The sequence below is a fragment of the Sebastes umbrosus genome, chromosome 6, assembly GCF_015220745.1.
Source record: "Sebastes umbrosus isolate fSebUmb1 chromosome 6, fSebUmb1.pri, whole genome shotgun sequence".
In the NCBI taxonomy this organism is placed as follows: domain Eukaryota; kingdom Metazoa; phylum Chordata; class Actinopteri; order Perciformes; family Sebastidae; genus Sebastes; species Sebastes umbrosus.
The window spans coordinates 31,428,100-31,450,233 of record NC_051274.1 but is presented as its reverse complement, the minus strand read 5'-3'; the positions used below and the strand labels follow the sequence as shown (position 1 = coordinate 31,450,233).

General features: G+C 39.9%; 1 protein-coding gene across 4 annotated transcripts in view; it reads right to left on the bottom strand.

Moving 5' to 3' along the window:
• Window positions 1-21,862, bottom strand: part of clstn1 (calsyntenin 1) — a 57,814-nt gene extending 35,952 nt beyond the window's left edge. For 2 of the 4 annotated variants that reach the window (XM_037772007.1, XM_037772010.1), the window contains exon 1: window positions 21,597-21,862. In XM_037772007.1, the coding sequence (XP_037627935.1) occupies window positions 21,597-21,696 (100 nt within the window). In that variant the 5' untranslated portion in view covers window positions 21,697-21,862. The remainder of the gene's footprint in view (window positions 1-21,596) is intronic. The other 2 variants (XM_037772008.1, XM_037772011.1) reach the window with 1 other exon arrangement.
• Between the last annotated feature and the right edge of the window lie 272 nt (window positions 21,863-22,134).

Genomic DNA, 22,134 nt, shown 5'->3' with positions numbered 1-22,134 from the left:
TTTGTTTTTTTTCCCTAATGTGCATAACAAACCGAAACTGTGACCAAAAAAAACGAACCCTGGGCTTGTTACTCTTTGATCACACTGATTGAGTCAAATCTTTGAATATTGTTAATCAATTTCTCAAAGAAAAATAGGCAATATATTGTTTTTGAAATTATTAAGGAGTGTAGGAAATCCAGAGCTCAGACGTGCTTCCTCTCCGCCCTTTACCTAAACCCCACTGCCCTTATTCAGAAGGTCATTTTCAATGTGAATTCAATGTGGCCACGTCATGCATTCAAGCTAATCTATGCTAACAATGAACGGCAGGAAATCATCAACCACAGCGCAATGGGTATTTAGCCCAAATATATAAAGTAGGAAACCATTCTGGTTACATAATAATTCATGAGGGATTAACAATAATCTATTTAATAATTTATGAAGCATCATAATTTGCCAGTGGCTATATAGGAGCTTTCTTTTTTTTCCCCTTTTTTTTCAAATGCTTTTAAGTTTTCAGAAGTATGAAATGAACACATGAAAGATCTCAGGAAGTGGAAAATAAAGCACTAAGAGTGGCCTTTGTCTATAATATCCACGTTTCTGAGACAATATGCTTAAAAAGCTGCAACAGCAACTGATGGCTTAAGTCTTGATTAAAGTTCTGTGTGAATAAGTCTGAGACAAATATGTGACTTTTAGCGAATAAGTTAAGCATCAATTACACGGCTGGTGGCATTTTCTCCTCTTAATTATTCCACTGTAGGACAAGGTTGCACTGCTGAGCTTCTTAAATACTTTTTTTTTTAAAAAACTTCAACAGCTACTGTATGTTTACTATTATAAGGCCCATTTTGTTATCATTCAACCAAAACCACTCATGAAGCAAATCACATTACCAACTATTTTAGTAGTAATTTAAAAGGATCACTTGAATTTTAGCGCTGTCCAACAACACAACACAATACTGCTATTCAAATATGCGCTTGGTCTTTATTCATCATTAGTAGCATTAGTAGTAATAATTATTTAATGTGGCAAACTCCTTTGTTGTCTGAAATAGAAACTCTGGTTAAAATTATATATTTTTTTGACATTTTTAGCTCTTTGGCACCGACACCAAAAACTGTTCGAAGGGTATGTGAACTGAAATGTTTCACTACAAACTGAAGCACATCCTCCAGCCCACGTTTATCCATTTACCTGCAAACAATGACACGCTTTGGGCACAACATGCATCTCAACCAGCAACATTATTTAAATAGACAGTGGATTAATTAGTGTGTCTCTGATGCAAAATGCTGGTGCCACTCAAGTATTTGCCGAAGATGCCAAACAAAAATGTTGTTGGCACCTGTGTGCTCGTAATAATTCCAAATATGTATACATATGGCTTGTAAGTTTGTGCATTTTAACGTCTGAAAATGAAAGTAATATACTTATCATTTAACACCTAAAACTTGTATTAGTCGTTTCTCTTCAGTTGACCCAAAAAGCCTCTTAAGTTACACAGCACATCCTGAATTAATGGCAGTAAAATGATTTTTTTCCTCTTTGAGTCTTTACAGTTAAATTGAAATATGTTTTGCATGGTGAAATTAAATCCACAGCCGTGTCATGCTGCAGAAATCACGCATTCATCATCTGACTAATAGGAAGACGCCTTATGTTCAATAACACAATCTGTGCTACAATTATATTATGAGCTTCAAACGGTAACCAGATAAAAAAGAAAAGCTTACAAAAGCATAAATAAATGATGAGGATGTTTTCAGGCGTCTTTAAAAACGTCAGTCTACCAAATCCAATTTCAGCAAAGCAAATGACTTGCGTTCTGTGTCTTTACATAATTTAGTGGAATTCTCAGTCAGTGATTAGCCTACAGGATCAATGAAAATGAATTACAAGCTACTTGCACAGGATGGTGTGATGTGAGCACCATAATTACCCACCAAACTATTTGTTTCCCAGTGAGAAAAGTTCTTACAGAGGTATCCTCAGACCGAAGTAGACAAGTTTGTCACAATCAAGTGAAAACCTCCAGGTCTGAAAAGTGAAGCCAATGCAGATGTGCCTTAAACCTGAATTCTTTCTAACAGCCAGCAGGGGGCGACTCCTCTGGTTGCTAAAAGAAGTCTGATTGTATAGAAGGCAATGAGAAAATGAGCCTACTTCTCACTTGATTTATTACCTCAGTAAACATTGTAAACATGAGTTTATGGTCTCAATCACTAGTTTCAAGTCTTCTTCAATACAGCATGATGTTCATTTAGTAAATTATGGTCCCATTTAGAGTCCAAAAACCAACATGGCGATGGCCAAAAACCAAGTTGGCAACATCCAAAAATCAAAATGGCGACAGCCAAAAACCAAGATGGCGATGGCCAAAAACCAAGATGGAGACGGCCAAAAACCAAGATGGCGATGGCCAAAAACCAAGATGGAGATGGCCAAAAGTCAAGATGATGACGGCCAAAAACCAAATTGGCAACATCCAAAAACCAACATGGCAACAGCCAAAAACCAACATGGCGACGACCAAAATGCTGAACTCGAGGCTTCAAAAACCGTTGTCCACCAACAAATGGGTGACGTCATGGTGACTACATCCACTTCTTATTTACAGTCTATGGTCACAATGTACAAAGTAAATATGTTCTTATAGCTTAATAAACATTAAATGTGCTGCAGCATTAAATAATTACATCATGTTACAATTGCTAGTTATTTTTCACAAACATGGCTGACATATATTTGCTTGTCTTAGCAAGAAATAGGCAATGTACTAAATGTGGTGAGTGCTTAAGAATTTTTGGTTAAATCTTGTCCTACACAAACAAACAGAGGTTAGTAAGAACGAGTTGTTGTGTTTGCCGGTAATTTAGAATCGATCAGGCCCAATAAATCGTCTTTGCTGAGCGTCTTGTGTCCTGCCAGGCCAGACTACTACAATAATCAGCTTTAGCTTCCCACAGAGAGACAGTAGCTGTAGCCAGGTCATATGTGGGCCTCACATTTGCCCGTGATGAGTCGCTCACGGCCTTCAACACTGAGGTGCACTGAACCAGGACCAGCACTTAATGGTACACGCTGCGTTCTCAAAGCTCCTGCAGGTTTATGCAAAACATTTAATTTTCCTGTCTTGTCTAGTTAAATGTAATTTCCCCCTAATCTAAAATGCACCATGTCCATTTGCATAGCATCTATCTCTTGCTTGACTGACGAGCAAGGACATAGATGAAGAGTTTTACTTCAGAAAGTGCATTTCATCCACTGGAAACAAGCAAACGCCTGCTGACACAGGTCAAACTAGATGTTGTATTGTGGAAGTCAGACAACTCTGTCACGGCTAATCGACTTTGTGCTGCGAAGTCAAGCGAAAGTCTGACGGAAGAGATCAATTCCCAACAATGGTCTGAGTTTGGCAGCACAGATCAATTGAAATAAGAGCTAATGCAGATGTGATCACAGATGACAAACCGTGGAACAGAAAAACGTGACAGAAAGGTGTGCAGGCAGACCCGGGAGGCCTTTGACAAATTCAATAGCAAACTGCACCGCCGGCGTAAATCACCGTTAAAATCAAAGCCCCTTTCACTCACACACAAACACCTCCAATGGAATGAAATCTAAAGCACGATTTTATTTAAAGCGTGAAATTCTCACATACATTGTGTGAAATTGCCAACAAGGCCCTTTTGACAAGATAGCTTCATCATCTCCCTGCAAGCCTGCAGTGAAAATTTGACACAGAGTAACAACGACATTATTATTTGAACAACTAAAGACACCGTTATTCTTGGAAACTGGGTGATTTATTACATACTACCTATAAGATAAGATTGCTATGATTATAAAAGGACAGACTCTCTGTATTGTGTTTGGATTTAGGATTTAAGATGGAGTGAGATTAGGAAAGGAGCTTTGAAATGTTTGAGGCAGTCTGAGAAGAGACCCGCTGCTGCAGCACTGAGGATGTGTAGCGTGGAAGACTGCCATTTTTCTTAATTTAACCTAATTAGGAAACCAATTCATCTAATGCAATGTATACTCACTACTGGCCCATTTACAACCTGCAGACTCAGTCCTTCACTCACATAAAAGCAGATAACTCAAGAGGAATCTCTTGACTTCTAATGAATAATCAACATTAAACTGATAAAGACGCTGCAGAAGATGCTTGAGAAGATTAAAGTGGTTTTGTGCTGTATCCACTGTGAATTGACTTAATGTCTTGTCTTAATAATTATCTATTAAAATAGGCCATACAGATGTGTCACATGTTGCTTAATCCAATGTAGGGCTGCAACTAACGATTTATTCTATCCATTACTTTTTGCTTAATTTATAAAATGTCCTGCTAGCAGGTCATTGTTGTGAAATAAATTAAATGAAATAAAATGAAATGTTATTTCTAAGACTGTCAAAGTTAACGCGATAATGACGCTGATAAATATACTGCTATCATATGAAACTAGAAAAAAACTAAGGAATCCATCAGTACCAACCATGTCATTCTAGCTTGTCGGGAAGGAGGCTAAATAACGCTCCAAAGTTACGCAAAATTTTGGCCAGGAAAAACTGGCATGGCCATTTACAAAGGGGTCCCTTGACCTCTGACCTCAAAATTTGTGAATGTAAATGGGTTCTATGGGTACCCACGAGTCTCCCCTTTACAGACATGCCCACTTTATGATAATCACATGCAGTTTTGGGGCAAGTCATAGTCAAGTCAGCATACTGAGACACTGACAGCTGTTGTTGCCTGTTGGGCTGCAGTTTGCCATGTTATGATTTGAGCATATTTTTTACGCTAAATGCAGTACCTGTGATTAAATATTTTAATCGATTGACAGTCCTAGTTATTTCACAACAATGACCAGCTCGCTGTACATTATTCCTTACTTGTATTGCACCTTTCATACAGGTTAGTATGGACCGTGAAAACAACAAAAAAGCCAAAAACAATTCAACAATTTGATAATTTGAGACCAATGCACGCGTGTTTTGTGCGATCAAATCCTAAAATGTAAGAATCTGAAAACAGAGAATGGGTGGCATTTATTATTCAAAAAATGACTTGAATAATTAACTAATTATTCATATTTTTGTGGATTCATTATCTTGTTTGTTGTTCAACTAATCAATTGATTGCTTCAGCTCTAATCCCATGTAGATTGGTAAAAGAGATCACAGTCTTAAATCCTCACATGTTGAACCTAAGGAGGTCACAACAATGTGGGTCAATGTTATGCCAAGAAAAAAGGAAAGCTTAACCGTCTGTGGAAAACAGCCTTCTTCAAAATTAGAGACAAGAAGAGAACGATCATTCTGTGAGACTCTGCCAATAAATATATCTGTCTGTGTATTGAATAGAATTGCTGATAAGAAAGAAGACAATGCTGTGACACTTAATTTTCAAGTCACTAATGCATGACAAGATGCCTTCAGGAACAAACAGTTATTCCATTTATTGCATCTTTTCCATCAGTGTAGACGGATTGGAGAAAAGTGAACAGAAAGGGGCAAAAAAGTAAGCAATTTTTAAAAAAGGGCTGGCTACAAAGATTTTAAATCATTGCTAAAAAGGCTGCAACTAACGATTGTTTTCATTGTTGTTTAATCTGTTGATTATTTTCTCGATTAGTTGTTTGGTCTATAAAATGTCACAAAATGGTGAAAAATGTTAATCAGTGTTTCTTAAAGCCCAAGATGACGTCCTGAAATGTCTGGTTTTGTCCACAACTCGAAGATATTCAGTTTACTGTCATAGAGGAGTAAAAAAAAAAGCAGAAAATATTCACATTTAAGAAGCTGGAATCAGAGTTTAGACTGTTCTTTTCTTTAAAAAAAAAAAATCACTCAAATCGATTAATCAATCATCAAAATAGCTGGCGATTAATTTAATAGTTGACAACTAATCGATTAATCGTTGCAGCTCTACATTGCACCCACATGCATACTGTACATACACTCGTCCTATTTCTAGCACAGAGCAACCGTTGGCCTCAATATAAATATTAGATGGGGAGTCAGAATATAAATACACAGATATAATGGGCTGATGTTTGCCTCTTGCTAAATAATATATATTAACCCCGGTAGTGTCATCTCATGCTGACGTAGAATGAACCACATCTAAAAAAAAAAAAGAAGCCTTTGAGAAATGAATGTCGGATAAACACACGCTGATATCAAGCCGTTACTGTACCCACTTACAGCCCAACACAGTACCTGGTATGCAATCCTGTTACGCTTCAAATAAAGCCAATGGCACTTAATCCTATAATGGGATACATCTACTTCATTCGCTGACAAGGTCAAGCGACGAGCAAGACATCAAACAAAGCAACGGAGGCTGCCAAACTTTTATTATGCATGTCTAACAATGAGCATGATACGATGATATGAGTAAAGGTGTCCCGCTAACACCGGTATCCACTATTAAGACGTTAAAATAATAAACAGAGGGAGAAGAGAGGGAACAATAGGTTTTTGTAGAGAGAGAGAGAGAGAGAAAGAGAGAGAGAGAGGGAGACATGGCTGACTTACATAGGTGGACAAGGATAAAGTACTACAGTGTGACTATGTGTGCCAAGCTGTGCCGTGCCAAGCCATCTCCTGATCAGCTCTATGTCTCTGTCACCTGCACGGTGCACTCTTTTGAACCACAGTGCGTATTTTAACCGACCATTAATGCTTTCAAATAAATTGGTTCTTAAAATGGTGCATGCCAGGGCTCGAGCTTAAGGACGTCCTGGGGCCGAAAAAAATATGATCGGGGAGGATGATAATTAATTTTGGGACGAATTTGGGACGAGACTTGAAGGAAAAATACCTGTTATATTAGAATGAACGGCGATGAAAATGATGGCACGTTTTGTGTAGCGTTCCCACAGAGTAGCGTTATTATTAAACTTCCTTGACAACGTAAACACACACACGCACAAACCTCACAACAGCCGCAGCCGCAGGAGCAGCAGCAGCAGCAGCGGAAAATTATTCCCAAGTCAATGAGGTAAACTTGCTAGTATTAACGTTACCAGTTAGCTAACGCTAGACTGTTTGATGATAACGGTAACGTTACAGTTGCAATGCTCACTAACGCGTCGGCAGCCGACGTTTGCATTTACAGTGAGTGAGTTGACGATAACGTTACGTTAACTATGAGGAGTCAAAACTCCTAAAATGCTTATGTAAGTCCCCAGACGGCCGCAGCAGGTGATGTAGTATCGAGCGACCGTTAATGAAAGCGGAGTGGAATAATGACGTTATTTAAAGTTACGTGGCATAATAATGAGCATAACAAACGAGAAAGTCCTCTACGGGCGGCTGTGAGTGGTGGAGGGGTCCAACAAACACTGGACTTTCCTCCAGGAGATCGCTGTTAATATCCCGTGTGAAGCGAAGTCATTTTAAGCCAAACCATGATGTTTTTTTAATAAAACAAACTAAGTAGTTTTGTTGCGTTTTTGTTTTGTTTCAATGTCGTTGTCATTTTAACCAAACCATGATGTTTTTTTACTAGGGCTGTCAATCGATTAAATTATTTAATCGCGATTAATCGCAAATGAATCACATTTTTTTCATCTGTTCCAAATTTAAAGGGAGATTTGTCAAGTATTTAATACTCTTAACAACGTTGGAGAGGGTAGATATGCTTGCTTTGTGCAAATGTATGTATATAGTTATTACTGGAAATCAATTAACAACACAAAACAATTACAAATATTGTCAAGAAACCCTCACAGGTACTGCATTTAGCATAAAAAATATGCTCAATACCAATGGATTCCTTAGGTTTTTTCATATGAAACCACTCTAGCTTTAAAACGGAGCCTGCTACAACCTAAAAATCGCAATTTGCCTTTATGCTTTAAAGAAATTAGTGGCATTAAAACAAATTTGCGCTAACACGTTATCATTAACTTTGACACTCCAATTTTTATTAAACCTAACCAAGTAGTTTTGTTGAGTTCTTGTTTTGTTTTGTTTCAATTTACAACATTAACCACATTTAAAACTGTTTAAAAACTGCGACTGTAATCAAGGAGAAAATATAGTTTTCCTCCAAACATAATTGAGAATGCAGTTTAGTTGTATGGTTGGTTTATTTTTGGCTGGGTTTTGTTACTTAGGAGTGGGTTTCTATATTATGGTTATGGTTTAAATAAAGTATGGAAAAAGCACAACAGTCAGGATCATTGCTGCAGAAATAACATTGCAATACCAATGGTGAGACAATATAGCCGGTAGCTATCCCCACTTCAAACAACCACAGACTCTTGCCTGAACTCAAGTCTTCTTTTATCATTTGTTGTCAAGTGTGATTAACTGATTTACCCACAGGACAATAAATGGTCTTGTATTGTAAAGGCTAAATAAGCCTCACCTCTCTTAGTATAGAATCACTGTTTTTCTGTGATTTTCCCTCAAATGGGAACTCCAATCTGTCAACAACACCAACTATCAACGATATAAAGCTCCAAAGCAAACTTTCAGGGATGAAACACATATTTAACAGTGTGATATGCCCTCGCTGACTTCTATCATGACCCTCAAAGAACGGAGCAACACCACTGACCATTCACATGGACACAAAGACAAAGCCCCTTTTTTATGGCTGCCTCGCTGTTTTATTGAAGCCTAACCTTTACAGTTTGACCTATTAACCGTGATGAAATACTTCCTGCGAGAATGTTAGGGCCACAATAGGTCCAGCTAATCCTGAGATTCAACAGGACGCCTGTACACACTCCCTCTCCCTCTCCCTCTCCCTCTCCCTCCATGCCACTGCTGCTTTGACACCCAATTTGACTGTTGTCGGGCTATTAAATAGGCGTTATCAGTCGCTATAATCACCATAGTTGTGGGTCAATAGGAGCCTACTATGCCTACTACGTTGTAAAAGTGAGAGTGAAACATGTAAAACTGAATGAAACGTCACGCTTTGAACACAAACAAAGAGGCTTCTTTAGGTTTAGGCAACAAAACTACAACTTCTTTAGGTTTAGACAACAACAAAAATACAGTTAGATTTAGGCAATATAACTACAACTTCTTTAGGTTTAGGCAACAAAACTGCAAATTCTTTTGCAAATAGCAATCTTTTTGGGTTAAAACAACTACGAACACAAAGAAAACACATTGTTGGTTTCTTGATAAAACCTACTAATGGGTGTAGTAGGTCCCTATTGACCCACATCTATGGGTGTTATAGCGACTGATAACAGCTATTTAATAGCCTGACAACAGTCTGATCGGCTGGATGTGATGTCTCCTCATGGAGGGAGAGTAAAATCATTGCTTACCAAAAGCTTTGCACGTGTGCAGCTACTGTACAACCCTCTCTACTGCCACAGACTTAACTAAATACGATGCTACTGGTCACCAGAGAAACACACCACAGCTGCCCAGATTGTAGCAGCATCCCTGCAGCAGATGATCAGTCTCTAATTATCAGATGAAGCCCAATAAAGCCTGGGAACCTCTGAGGGCGTGTTGTGTAATGATGAAGGTGCAGCCAAGTGTCAGGCCCGTGACGCGTTGTGGTGCTCCGCTTCATCGATTTAGCTCATATTTTACTTTTGATGTCTGGCAGCCCGCAGGCCTTCATCTTCTTTTGATTGCATGCAAATGTGTGAAGCTCTGCTGCACCCCGCTGTAAGGCAGATCAGCTATACTTAACTCTTTAGTGCAATAATACATCCAAGTATCTATTTGCAGCCATTGTATTACCATGGTTACATGTCCTCAGAGATTTCAGATTACACTACAGTACGTGCTTACTACTAAACTATCCCACTGACTGCACAACATTGTGAAAATGTTAGTTACATAAATCACATACTGAGCAGCTGGTGCATGAGTTTAACTTTGATTAAAAGTGCTGAATAACCAGCCGACGCTCTGGTGCAAATGTTTGATTACCCCAAATTATGATGATTTAAGATTAACAGTAGGGCTGTCAATCGATTAAAATATTTTTTAGATCTGTTCAAAATGTACCTTAAAGGGAGATTCATCAAGTATTTAATACTCTTATCAACATGGGAGGGCTTTATGTAATGTATGTATGTATATATTTATTATTGGAAATCAATTAACAATTAATTAATTCATTAATTGTTCAAATCATTTATCGTACAATAAATGCCACCCATTCTCTGTTTTCAGATTCTTAAATTTTAGGATTCACTTTCAACTGTTGATCGCATAAAACACATGTGCATTGGTCGGAAATTATTAAATTGTGAAATTGTTGAATTGTTTTTGTCTTTTTTGTTGTTTTCACTGTCCATACTAACCTGTATGAAAGGAGCTATACAAGTAAGTTATAATGTACAGCAAGCCGATCATTGTTATGAAATAACTAGGACTGTCAATCGATTAAAATATTTAATCGCAGGTACTGTATTTAGTATAAAAATATGCTCAAATAATAACATGGCAAACTGCAGCCCAACAGGCAACAACAGCTGTCAGTGTGTCAGTGTGCTGACTTGACTATGACTTGCCCCAAACTGCATGTGGTTATCATGAAGTGGAGCATGTCTGTAAAGGGGAGACTCGTGGGTACCCATAGAACCCATTTTCATTCACATATCTTAAGGTCAGAGGTCAAGGGGCCGCTTTGAAAATGGCCATGACAGTTTTTCCTTGCCAAAATTTAGCGTAACTCCGTAGTGTTATTTAACCTCCTTCACGACAAGCTAGTATGACATCTTCACTCTAGCTTTAAAACTGAGCCCACTACAACCTGCGAAAGATCGATTGTGTTAATGCGTTAAAGAAATTAGTGGCCTTAAAACGATTTTGGATGGTTTTGCCCTAATTAACGGCAAAACCAGCCAATCACAGACAACAGAAATGGCTGGCAGTAGCTGGTCTACAAGCAGAGTGCGCAGGCTGTCTTCTTATTGTTTGAGACTAAATAAAGCCTCTCTGTTGCCAGGATGTTTTTCATATTAGTCCCATTAGCTGCAGCAGCACACTGAAGAAAGGAGCAGGCAGTGTGTGTGCGCTCAGGTGATAATCAGACCTTGAGGTGTTTCCAGGGAGATGGCATAAAAAAAAAAAAAGAATAAAGCTTTGAAAATTTGAACGCTTTAAACTGTGACAACAAAAATACAGAAGAATATGCTAAATGCACCCCTTACACCAACTGCCTCAGAGTGAGCAGTAGGCAATGATTTCTATTCAACATCTCTGTGTCTATGGCAAGCCGTTTTAACATTTAACAGCAAGACAGGATATTCATTAGAGATATCTGCAACATCATTCTGCCTCGTCAAAACTCTAATTCAAGATATCCATAATTCTATTTTGACCTGGCAAAACGACTAGTACGATTCAAACTACTTTTGTCATTCATGTGTTCAGTTAAATTCAGTTTCAGATATCTGTAATGTGAATTACGGATGTCCACAGCTGAATTATGACTAGTCGTAACTCCAGTTTCAGATATCTACAATTTAACTCTGACTAGTCAGAATTCCAGTTCAAGATATCTACATCGTCCTTTTTAGATATCCCTAACTGTCGTTTTGAGTAGTCTTAAGACTAGTCAAAATATAGATAGATATCTCTAATGTTAATTCCGAATAGTCAAGTTTAGCTATTAAAGTTCCCATATTGTAAAAAGTGAGATTTTCAGTTACATTATAAAGCAGGTTTAAGTGCTTTATAAATACTGTTAAACTATCAAAACACTCAATCTACAGAGAAATACACACAGCCCGTATTCAGAAATTGCGCGTTTGAACAAGCCGTTAGGATTTCTGTCCACTTGTGATGTCACAAATATACAATATTTAGACCATTACACGGTTTTAAATGTAAACATTCTAAATGTGTCCCAGTTTATTTCCTATTGCAGTGAATGTAAATAACATCAGCTGACAGGAAGTAAAAACATGGACCCAAGCTGTTCCCTAGCAACGCAATTCCGTTGCAATTCCATTGAAATGCACTAAAACGGAGCGTTTCAGACAGAGGGTGAATACAGGTATATTCAGGCAGACAGTACGAGGAAAATAATGTGTTTTTGAACATTACAGCATGTAAACATGTTCTTGTAGAAACACAAAATACAAGTATGAGCCTGAAAATGAGCACGATATGGGACCTTTAAATGTTAAAACGGCTTGCCATTATGTGTCTGCCAGAAGGAGCGCTTTCAATAACAACCACAGGGCCCCTTCATGAAGGCAGCTTCAGGACTTATTGATGTCAGACACAAATATCCAACAGAGTGAGAGAAACCAGCAATTGCAGCCAAATAGTTCAAGGTACGAGGTGCATGCAAATCCGAGTTGAGCGATGACTTCAATTACGCTGCTGAGTGGCTCTCTACTCGGGAATAATCAATGGACAATCTGCTCACGCTCTGAAACAGTGGGCACACTTCTCTGTTTGTCTTGCCTTACAAGCTCCTCGGCTTGTTGACGCAAGCCACCTCCAATCACAGACTGGGGACTGTTCTAGGGACCCTTAAAGGAAACCCAGACCTCAGGGGCCCCATCGCTCCCCAAACACCCTGCTCACACAGGAGAGCCTCTCAGTTTCCCTGCCAGGCAACAACATTTGTTTGTCCTCTACACGCAGTCTCAACCGAACACACCCTCGACGGCCGTGGCACTCCTCTGAAGGAGGGGGGGGGTTGGGGAGTCGGAGAGCCTTGAATGCAACTCAATCGCCTCTCTGTGTGAGTGGCACAAAAGAGCCAGTGAGAGTGGAGGAGTGAGAGTGAGACGGCTAGAGCTAAACTAGAGCAGCTGACCTGCGGCAGGTAATGTGCTCTTCGGTTACCTGTTTCCCATGGAGCCTGAATTTTAATGCGGACACGCCCAAATGTCAATAGCTCTGCAGTGGCAGTTTCTCGCCTGGAAGCAACCGGACTTAAAGCCCCCGTCGAGCCAGTTTTACTTCCTGTTTTTTGGTAAACATTCTTTTTCAAAAAGAGGATGGGGGTGTGGTTAATAGTCAGACGTAATTTCAACCCAGTTTAGATGAATTTACTGTTAATCAGAGCACAAATGAAACAAGAATTAGCGCAACACACCGACTCTCTCTCACGCCGGCCACAGCGCACCGGAGGACGGATAGACATGTTGCTGAGGTCCGCCGTTTGAAATGCAGTTTCGGGACGTTTTGGAGGTGCACCGTCCACCAGCACCGACCGCTCTCGCCTCAGCTCCCAGCACCGACACCGCATCGGGCTGCACTGTGATTCGTTTATTTCTCTAACAGGACTTTTCTCTTGTTTTCTCTTGAGCTGAAAGTTGTTCTCTACCGTCGTCCAGACCTGTTAGAGGCCGGCAAACCTCCAAAATGCCATCGGCTGCTTTCCGTTAATTTATCTCCCGCAGGAGGAGACAGTAAAGAAGAGAAAGAGTGAGTATGATTATCTTTATGATAATCACGTGCAGTTTTGGGACAAGTCATAGTCAAGTCAGCACATTGACACACTGACAGCTGTTGTTGCCTGTTGGGCTGCAGTTTACCATGTTATGATTTGAGCATATTTTATTATGCTAAATGCAGTACCTGTGAGGGGTTCTGGACAATATTTGTCATTGTTTTGTGTTGTTAATTCATTTCCAATAATAGATATATACATACATTTGCATAAAGCAGCATATTTGTCCACTCCCATGTTGATAAGAGCATTAAATACTTGACAAATCTCCCTATAAGGTTCCTTTTGAACAGATAAAAAACGTGTGATTAATTTGCGATAATCGCAATTAACTATTTTAATCGTTTGACAGCCTTACTAATATTAATAATATACAGTTTTCACTCTGTTCAACTAATTCACATCATTATACAATATGAGAATAAATAAATTAAAATCCTGGATATTCTGACATGTTGTCATATTGGTGTTTTCATTTCTAAATATTACTTTTCGCTCTGCACTTCAATGAATAACATCAGGACCACATGAATGTAAACTCCATTCTTGGTGGCCGACACAACTTCCCAGTCATCTGGCACGACTTAATATTCACAACTGAATGACCCATTCTTGACAGTTCACTGACTCCATTCAGCCCCTGAAGGCACCAATGACAGGAAAGTCACCACCGACCCAAATTGAGTCCAGTATTCTCATGGCCTATCTTTCCTGCACTAAATGGCAAATTACCAAATCGAAATGCTTCAACAACTTAGCACTTTCGGGAGGATTATCTCATACACACATTCTTGAGGGGCTTCGGTCGCGATCCTTCGAACAGTGTCCACATTGTGCTTCGTCAAGATCCCGACCCCTGAAGTCTGGGCCTAAAAGCCCTTTGTTCCTCTGAGAAATCCTCTGAATAAATACTGAAAATATGCAAGAGTTAACTTGTAGGAACAGGCCCTGTGTGAAGGGCAAGTTATTCAGGGCAAATACAGGGAAAATGTTTGGTTTTTAAACTACTCCACAGAAGCAGTAATCATTTTAAATTTAACAACAATGCAAAGATCCTTCATTACCTCAGTCCTGATTGTCAGCAGGATATCTCTACAAATACATAACAGATTTCATTTAAATTAGGTGTAAACGTAGGCCATGGACCAAAGAGCGAGGGATTAGGTTTGACTGTGGGTAGTGCCAACATGTGGCCAGTTACAAGGCACAACTGGGCTCATAAATCCTGGACCATACGGTGCAGAGGCCTATTTTCCCCCAGATTCTTTTCATTGTGACGAATCGAATCATTTCTGCTCTAACTGCTTCCACCATTTAAGAGTTTTCTCCCAAAAAATTGTATCCGATCTTTCCCAGATTTTACACATATTTGTCTGAGTCTGACCATGTATATTTATTAGTTTTTTGATGCTCCATTTTGTTGTCCTATAATTAATTGGCTGCCAATATCTTGTGGGCAAAGCATATTTGACACCGACTCCCATAACTCTTGAACCAGTGAGCTACCTCCGGGTCTGAAAAGTGAAACCAATGCGGAAGAGCCTTAAACTTGCATTCTTTCTAACAGCCAGCAGGGGGCGACTCCTCTGGTTGCTAAAAGAAGTCTGATTGTAAAGAAGTCTATGAGAAAATGAGCCTACTTCTCACTTGATTTATTACCTCAGTAAACATTGTAAACATGAGTTTATGGTCTCAATCGCTAGTTTCAAGTCTTCTTCAATACAGCATGATGTTCATTTAGTAAATTATGGTCCCATTTAGAGTCAAGTAGACCATAAAGCAGGGGATGCTTTAGGGCGGGGCTACCTTGTAATTGACAGGTCGCTACCACGGCGTTGTCCGGCCTGGGAGTTGTCCGCGTTTTCGTCTTACAAGTTTAACTCTTTCACGGTGTGTTTTCAGTCCATCAAAGTTTAATAATAAAAGGCCATAACTCACTGAAAACTTTGCAGAATCCATCCTTGAACAAAGCCTTAATATTCCTGCGCAGACTTGAAGTATTCTTCAAAAATCATAGCTGCCATCAGTCAATTAGAATTAAAATAGCACATGTTTAGGATTATGCAAAGGTATGCGCTCTCCGAGTCCTCTTTAGTTGCATCTGTGTCCAATGATGATGATTAAGCCATGAATCTTGTAGTGACACTGTGGGAATACGTGGAGCACATCACTAAACATCAAATGAAATGCGTCCTATCAATCAAAACCACCTAAAGTGACGCGCTGATGACAAGCTGACTTTTTCTCTTTTTGTTTTACCAGATGACAAAAGCCCTGACATGTTCAAAGGGAAACATGGATTTTCTGTCATTAGCCATCAGCCCGTTGATGTTTAATGATGTTATTTCTGAGGAGAAACAAGTCTGTAAACCGGCTCTGAATGATGGCACACAACAGCGTTACGAGAGCTGCATGGGAGAGTCGAACAATGCCTCCATTGTCAGCTGTGTGCATCCACATAGTTTCTGTTTGCCATAATATAGCAAGATGACTTATGTCATGCAGATTGTTGGGAGCTAAAAGGGCACATTTGAGCGTCAAATGTGAGCATGTTTATTTCCCCGGGGTCAACCGAGTCACTGATGGCAGTCATCCTACGTTTTGGTTTCTGGGATGCTCTAATTGATAGACCTATATGTAAGGGATGCACAAGGTTCGATTTTTGCTGATATCCAATATGCCAATATTTTAGGGCTGCTACTAACGATTTTTTTCATTGTCGCTGAATCTGTCGATTATTTTCTCAATTAATCGATTAGTTGTTTGGTCTCTAAAATGTCAGAAAATGGTGGAAAAATGTTTCCCAAAGCCCAAGATGATGTCCTCAAATGTCTTGTTTTGTCCACAACTCAAAGATATTCAGTTTACTGTCATAGAGGAGTTGAGAAACCAGAAAATATTCACATTTAAGTTTTGAATTTTTACTTTTTTTCTTAAAGAATGACTCAAGCAGATTAATCGATTATCAAAATAGTTGGCGATTAATTTAATAGTTAACAACTAAGCATTTAATTGTTGCAGTTCTACAATATTTTACAACTCATTTTGGCAGATTGCCGATGCTGATATACACACTAACGCACATATTATTTCCACCTAATTGCAGAGAACATCAAGTCTTTCCTGTAGAGGAATTAACATATTATTATGGCTACTGTTATCATGATGGCCCACTGGTAGATCAAAATGTACACATTCACTGGGCAAAATAAGAAAACTACTTCAACTTAGGTTAGGTTAGGCATGACATATTTATTTGTATTTTAGGCTACATATTCATGATGATGCTGTCATTGAGACAATCCTGAAAATAGGCACAACCGGAGGAAATTTAACCTATTTCACAAGTTCACAAACAATATACCTCCACACCGCACACATATTTGTTTTTGCAACCGCTTCGCCAACGGTTAGCATCACGTCATCTTATCGGGCTGTCATAAGGGAGGAAATGTTCATTTCTGGCCGGTGACGTGCTGATATCGTCATGCATCCCTACCTATATGGGATTAGAGAATCTCATAAGCCAGGCAGAAGGTTTCAACTAGGGCTGTCAAAGTTAATGTCATAATAAGGAGTTAATGCAAATTAATTTTAACGCCACTAATTTCTTTAACGCATTAGGAATCCATTGGTACCAAACAAGTCATACTAGCTTGTCGCAAAGGAGGTTAAATAACGCTCCAAACTTGCGCTACATTTTGATGAGGAAAAACTGGCATGGCCATTTTTAAAGGGGTCCCTTGACCTCTGACCTCAAGATATGTGAATGTAAATGGGTTCTATGGGTACCCACGAGTCTCCCCTTTACAGACATGCCCACTTTATGATAATCACATGCAGTTTTTAGTCAGCACACTGACACACGGACAGCTGTTGTTGCCTGTTGGGCTGCAGTTTGCCATGTTATGATTTGAGCATATTTTTTGTGCTAAATGCAGTACCTGTGAGGGTTTCTGGACAATATCTGTCATTGTTTTGTGTTGTTGATGGATTTCCAATAATAAATATATACATACATTTGCATAAAGCAGCATATTAGCCCACTCCCATGTTGATGAGAGTATTAAATACTTGACAAATCTCCCTTTAAGATATAATGATCATGAATCATTTAAATAATTTTTCAAATAAAAACACGAAAGCCGCAGTAGAAGAAAAATGTTAAAGAAAATGTGTAAAATATTTTCCTGCATGTTTTATGCATTGACATATGAGCATAAAATAAACAGAATATTTAATGAGGCTGTGATCAGGGAGGAACCTCAGAGGCGTTACAATTTAAAAGGGAAAATATTGACCTGATGCATTGCTCTAACCGTAACTGACATGTAATTTTCAGTGGATCAATGGTAGGCTTCTCCAATGAATGCAAGGGGAGGAAGACTTTGGGGTGAAAACGTGCACCTAACCTGTAAGATGTACTACTGCAACGTGAGGGGGAACGCATATGTTAACTCAGCACCACACAAAGCAGGGCATCCAATTTGTTCAACTAGAATCACTTAATTCGATGATGAATGGGGCCAAGAAACTTCCCAGCAGCCAGCTTTTCCTTTGTCTGGCTGTGTGCACAGAGGAAGCTCATTCATTTCAGCAGACATAATGTTTGACTCCAGAACATGAAGCAGCTGCTCATAACAGAAAAAGAAATAATGACATGGGCGAGAACTAGAAAACAAGTGACAAAAACCATGACGGACAAGATGAGAAACTCCAGGAGAAAAAGAACATTAAAAGCGGTGGACAACACCAAAGAGTTAAAACGCCTAAAAATCGCTCTGAGGCTTCAGCAGGCCTGCCACAGAAGATATGTGTTTGCACCAGTTTCACACACACTGACAGTTCCTTGCTGGCAGTGTAATGAATCATATAAAGGCTGGGTAGGAATTCTGATGTGTATCAAAAACATATTTTTTCAACAGATTCCTTCAAGGTTTGTTGTAGCCATGTCATCAGTGATGAATGTTTGTGTAGGCAAATAGCTGAGGAGCACAACATCTCCTGCCAATGCTGCTAAATTCACCTGAATGTGAGTTTGTTTCTTTAGTGATAAAATCATTTGTAGACACGAGAGGATTCAGGAGCAAGAATAATGTAGGGAAAAGCCGGAGGAGTATAGAGAGGCGAAGTACCTCCCTCCCCTTCCGGTGGACCACCATGGGACCTGAATTGCACCATGAATCATACATATGATGTTTGTCCATTTACTTTTGACTTTGCAAGTCAATAAAGTCTCAGTTTGTTGTAAAACTGTTGAAGTATAAGTGTGAAAATACATAATTAGAAAGACTACGCGCCCAAAGTTGCGTAAGTGACGTCTTTCTCGCTAAAGCAACGATGCAACGGGTCTCGCTCGTTCTTTTTCTTCCTGGCTGATAAAAAGACCAGAAGACGCTGAATAAAACACATCAGGTACGATAACGTTTCATTGGTGCGTGGAATATAGCTAAGTAAGCCAGCTAGCTATTGTTGGTGACATATATTGTGCGAGACGAGCGATATAGTTCACTGAGCGGTTTCACACAAAACTAAATGATACTACGACAAACTGAGACTTTCTTGACTTGCAAAATTATGTTTTAAATTGACAAACATCATGTGTGATTCATGGTGCAATTCAAACAGGATCAAAACAATATTTGTGTCTCGCTGTTGACTAACGTACATATTTGGCTCGTTCGAGATGAACTGCGCCTCGCCTGGAAAGTAGACGAGATCAGGCGGCAACAGCAGGGGGCGGTGACAAAAAGCTGCGGTCAAGTCGGACAGTTTCCAGCCGTTTCCAGCAAAGAATTTACAGGAAGTCACAGGAACAGTTACATCCTGTTAGATCAGATCTGTAGGCTACTTGTAGTTTGTAGACCACGTTGGGATTTATATATTTGTTTGTAAATATATGTGGAAATGTGCGTGTATCTGGCATTGGATTCTATCCTTTATTATTTTTATGTCTGCCGCCTTGTAAATCACATTGTAATGAGCACTCCTTGTTGACAAACCTAGGAGCCAATCAGCTGTTTGATCAGGCGGCAGCCAGGCGTTTCCCATCATGCCCTGGGTCTTGCAGTCGGTGGAGAGCAACTGCGGCCGCCTCGATCTCGTTAGGTTATCATTGCCCACGTGTGCACGACGTCAGAGCAAGTCGGGACCAAGTCGGACACAAATCTAACCGGCGTGCATTGCGCGCCAATCGCCGGTGATCGATTCTGCGCCGGCCTGGCTCATCTCGAACGAACCTATTTTTTCCTATAGACAGATATACTTAGACGCCGCATTGACTCCTGGATCGTACGTCAACGTGGGCGCCATATTGGACCGGGCAAGACTGGCCTGTAACCCTATACAAGTGAATGGGGGAGCTGCCGTTTTTCTGGATAAAAAGCACTGTAACATCTACATTTCTCAACCGATTTCAATGAATTGTTTTATATTCAAACGAAAATTCGGTTCATGTAAGCCTACAGTACACACTCGTCTCCTGAGCGTCTAGCAGCGATTACAGCTGAACTATCAAAATTCTAAGTAACTGGAGACAAAATTTTATTTTTCTACTCCACGTAGATCATAAACCCTTTAATATTATACCAACTCAACAAAATCGGTTGAGAAATGTAGACGTTATAGTGCTTTTTATCCAGAAAAACGGCAGCTCCCCCGTTCACTTGTATAGGGTTACAGGCCAGTCTTGTCCGGTCCAATATGGCGTTCAAGTTGACGTATCGCCGCAACAGGCTGAAGCGTCCAATGCGGCGTCTATGTATATATGTCTATGATTTATTTCCAAAATAAGGTCCCATGGTGGTCCACCGGAAGGGGATGGACTTTGCCTCTCTATATATGAGCTTCCTCATCTGCTGCAAGGTGGCTGCTAATAAAAAAATTATCAACAACAAGCCATGAAAAAGCTGGACTGCAGGTGATAAAGAGGTGGTGCACAAAATAAGCGAGTGACCTTTGGTTTAAAAAAAATGATAAGCTCTCACGGAGATGGTGATAAGAGCAGGGAAAGCAGCAGCAGGTGCACTTTACAAACACACACTTGACATGAAAAAGCTGTATTCACACACGCCACCAACTGCTACAGGCCTTTTTCCTTTTTGATTGATGATAAAATAAATTACAAATAGTAGCCTCCCAGTGCTGTGCTGACATGGCAACAGTAAAAATGTGTCTGGATTAGAAGCTCCTGTGCAGATTTTTTATGGGTATTTATGGAGCATTCATAGAGAATAAAACAGGGTGTAACATTGAAAACACACCACCAGCCTGCAGCAATAGTGACTGGCCAGGCCCAGGCATGCTGATATGGCCAGTGACTAACATGCACCTGCCCTGAAACAGGAAGCTCACACTGGGGGAGTCAGTGGATATTGAGTTTAACATGAAAACACAGAGTCTATAAATGCATTGAGCAGTGAGCTGCTGTAAAAAAAAAAAAAAAGGAGGGAGGTGGACCGCCCTGCAGCAAATAAAGGCATGTCTCTGCACAGTCAGTCAGTCTGTGTGTCCATCCAAATGAAGCTCTTTATATATACACAGTCATGAGCAGGCCCAAGCACTAACTGAGGGGCTTTTTTTCCTTCTGCACATGAATTATTAAATGCACTGATAAAAAAACAAGGGGGGTTTGTGATGGAGGAAGGATCTGCAATGCGTAGCCAACCAAAGCTGCAACCAAAGGCCTATTAAATGGGAGAATAAATCCCCATAAATAAAGTGTGGTAAAGAAAGAAATCATCACTTATTGCTCTAATTATGCAAAATAGCCTTAATGATAGGGATGGGGAGCAACGTTTACGAGCAAGTTAAAAAAATAAAAATTATAAACTCTTTATATTAAATTGATAAGAAGAAGCGAAAAAAAAAGACACCAGTGTCATAAAATTTAGTTGTTTTTTTAAATCTTACACACATATAATTAATTTACAATATGATGTGTAATTTTGAGGTTATTAACGGTTAAATGTTAAATCGCAGGGATGCACTTGCCACCGCCGCGGTGCTTCTCTACATCATCCAATCTGCTGCGGCTCCGGAGAAAACCATCCTCTGAACAGGTTCATGAACATCGCTCAGCTTAACGGCTGTTTTAACCGCCGTAAAGAAGCCGTTACAGACAGATATAACATAACACAACATAATACAACATAACACAACACAACGGGACGTAAAGCCGGGCTTAGTTTACCTTTAGCCGCCTCCACCGCCGCACAGAGCAGTCCGAGTCCGAGGAGGACCAGCAGTCCGGTAACGGACGTTAACGGTTGATTATTCCCTCCGAACCGCATCCCGACTTCAACCTGCGGCGACGTGAGACAAACAAACCTTCTTCTCCTTCTTCCCCCTTGGGAATTGTTTTGTCCCCAACAAGAAGAAAGAAGTATAAATCCAGTCGGAGGTGATGATGTAGTGTCGGTTACCACGGTAGCTCTAAGATGGCCGTCTCCGTCTCCTCCGCTCTGTAGTCTCTCCGCTCCGAGCTTCAGTCTGCTTCTCTCGGAGGGTTGCAGCCTGGTGCCTTCACGGACTGTCGGACATTTAGGTAGGAGATACGTTCAGAGCGCACTGAATTGGCCCAATTCCCCTCCTGGTCCCTGCACCCTCCCACTACAAAATACTTTATTGACCCCCGGGGTGGGGAGGAATCATAAGAAAATATAAACAAGAAATATGTATAACAGCAGTGCTAATAATAATGCTGAAAAATAGGATCTATCATTAATTGT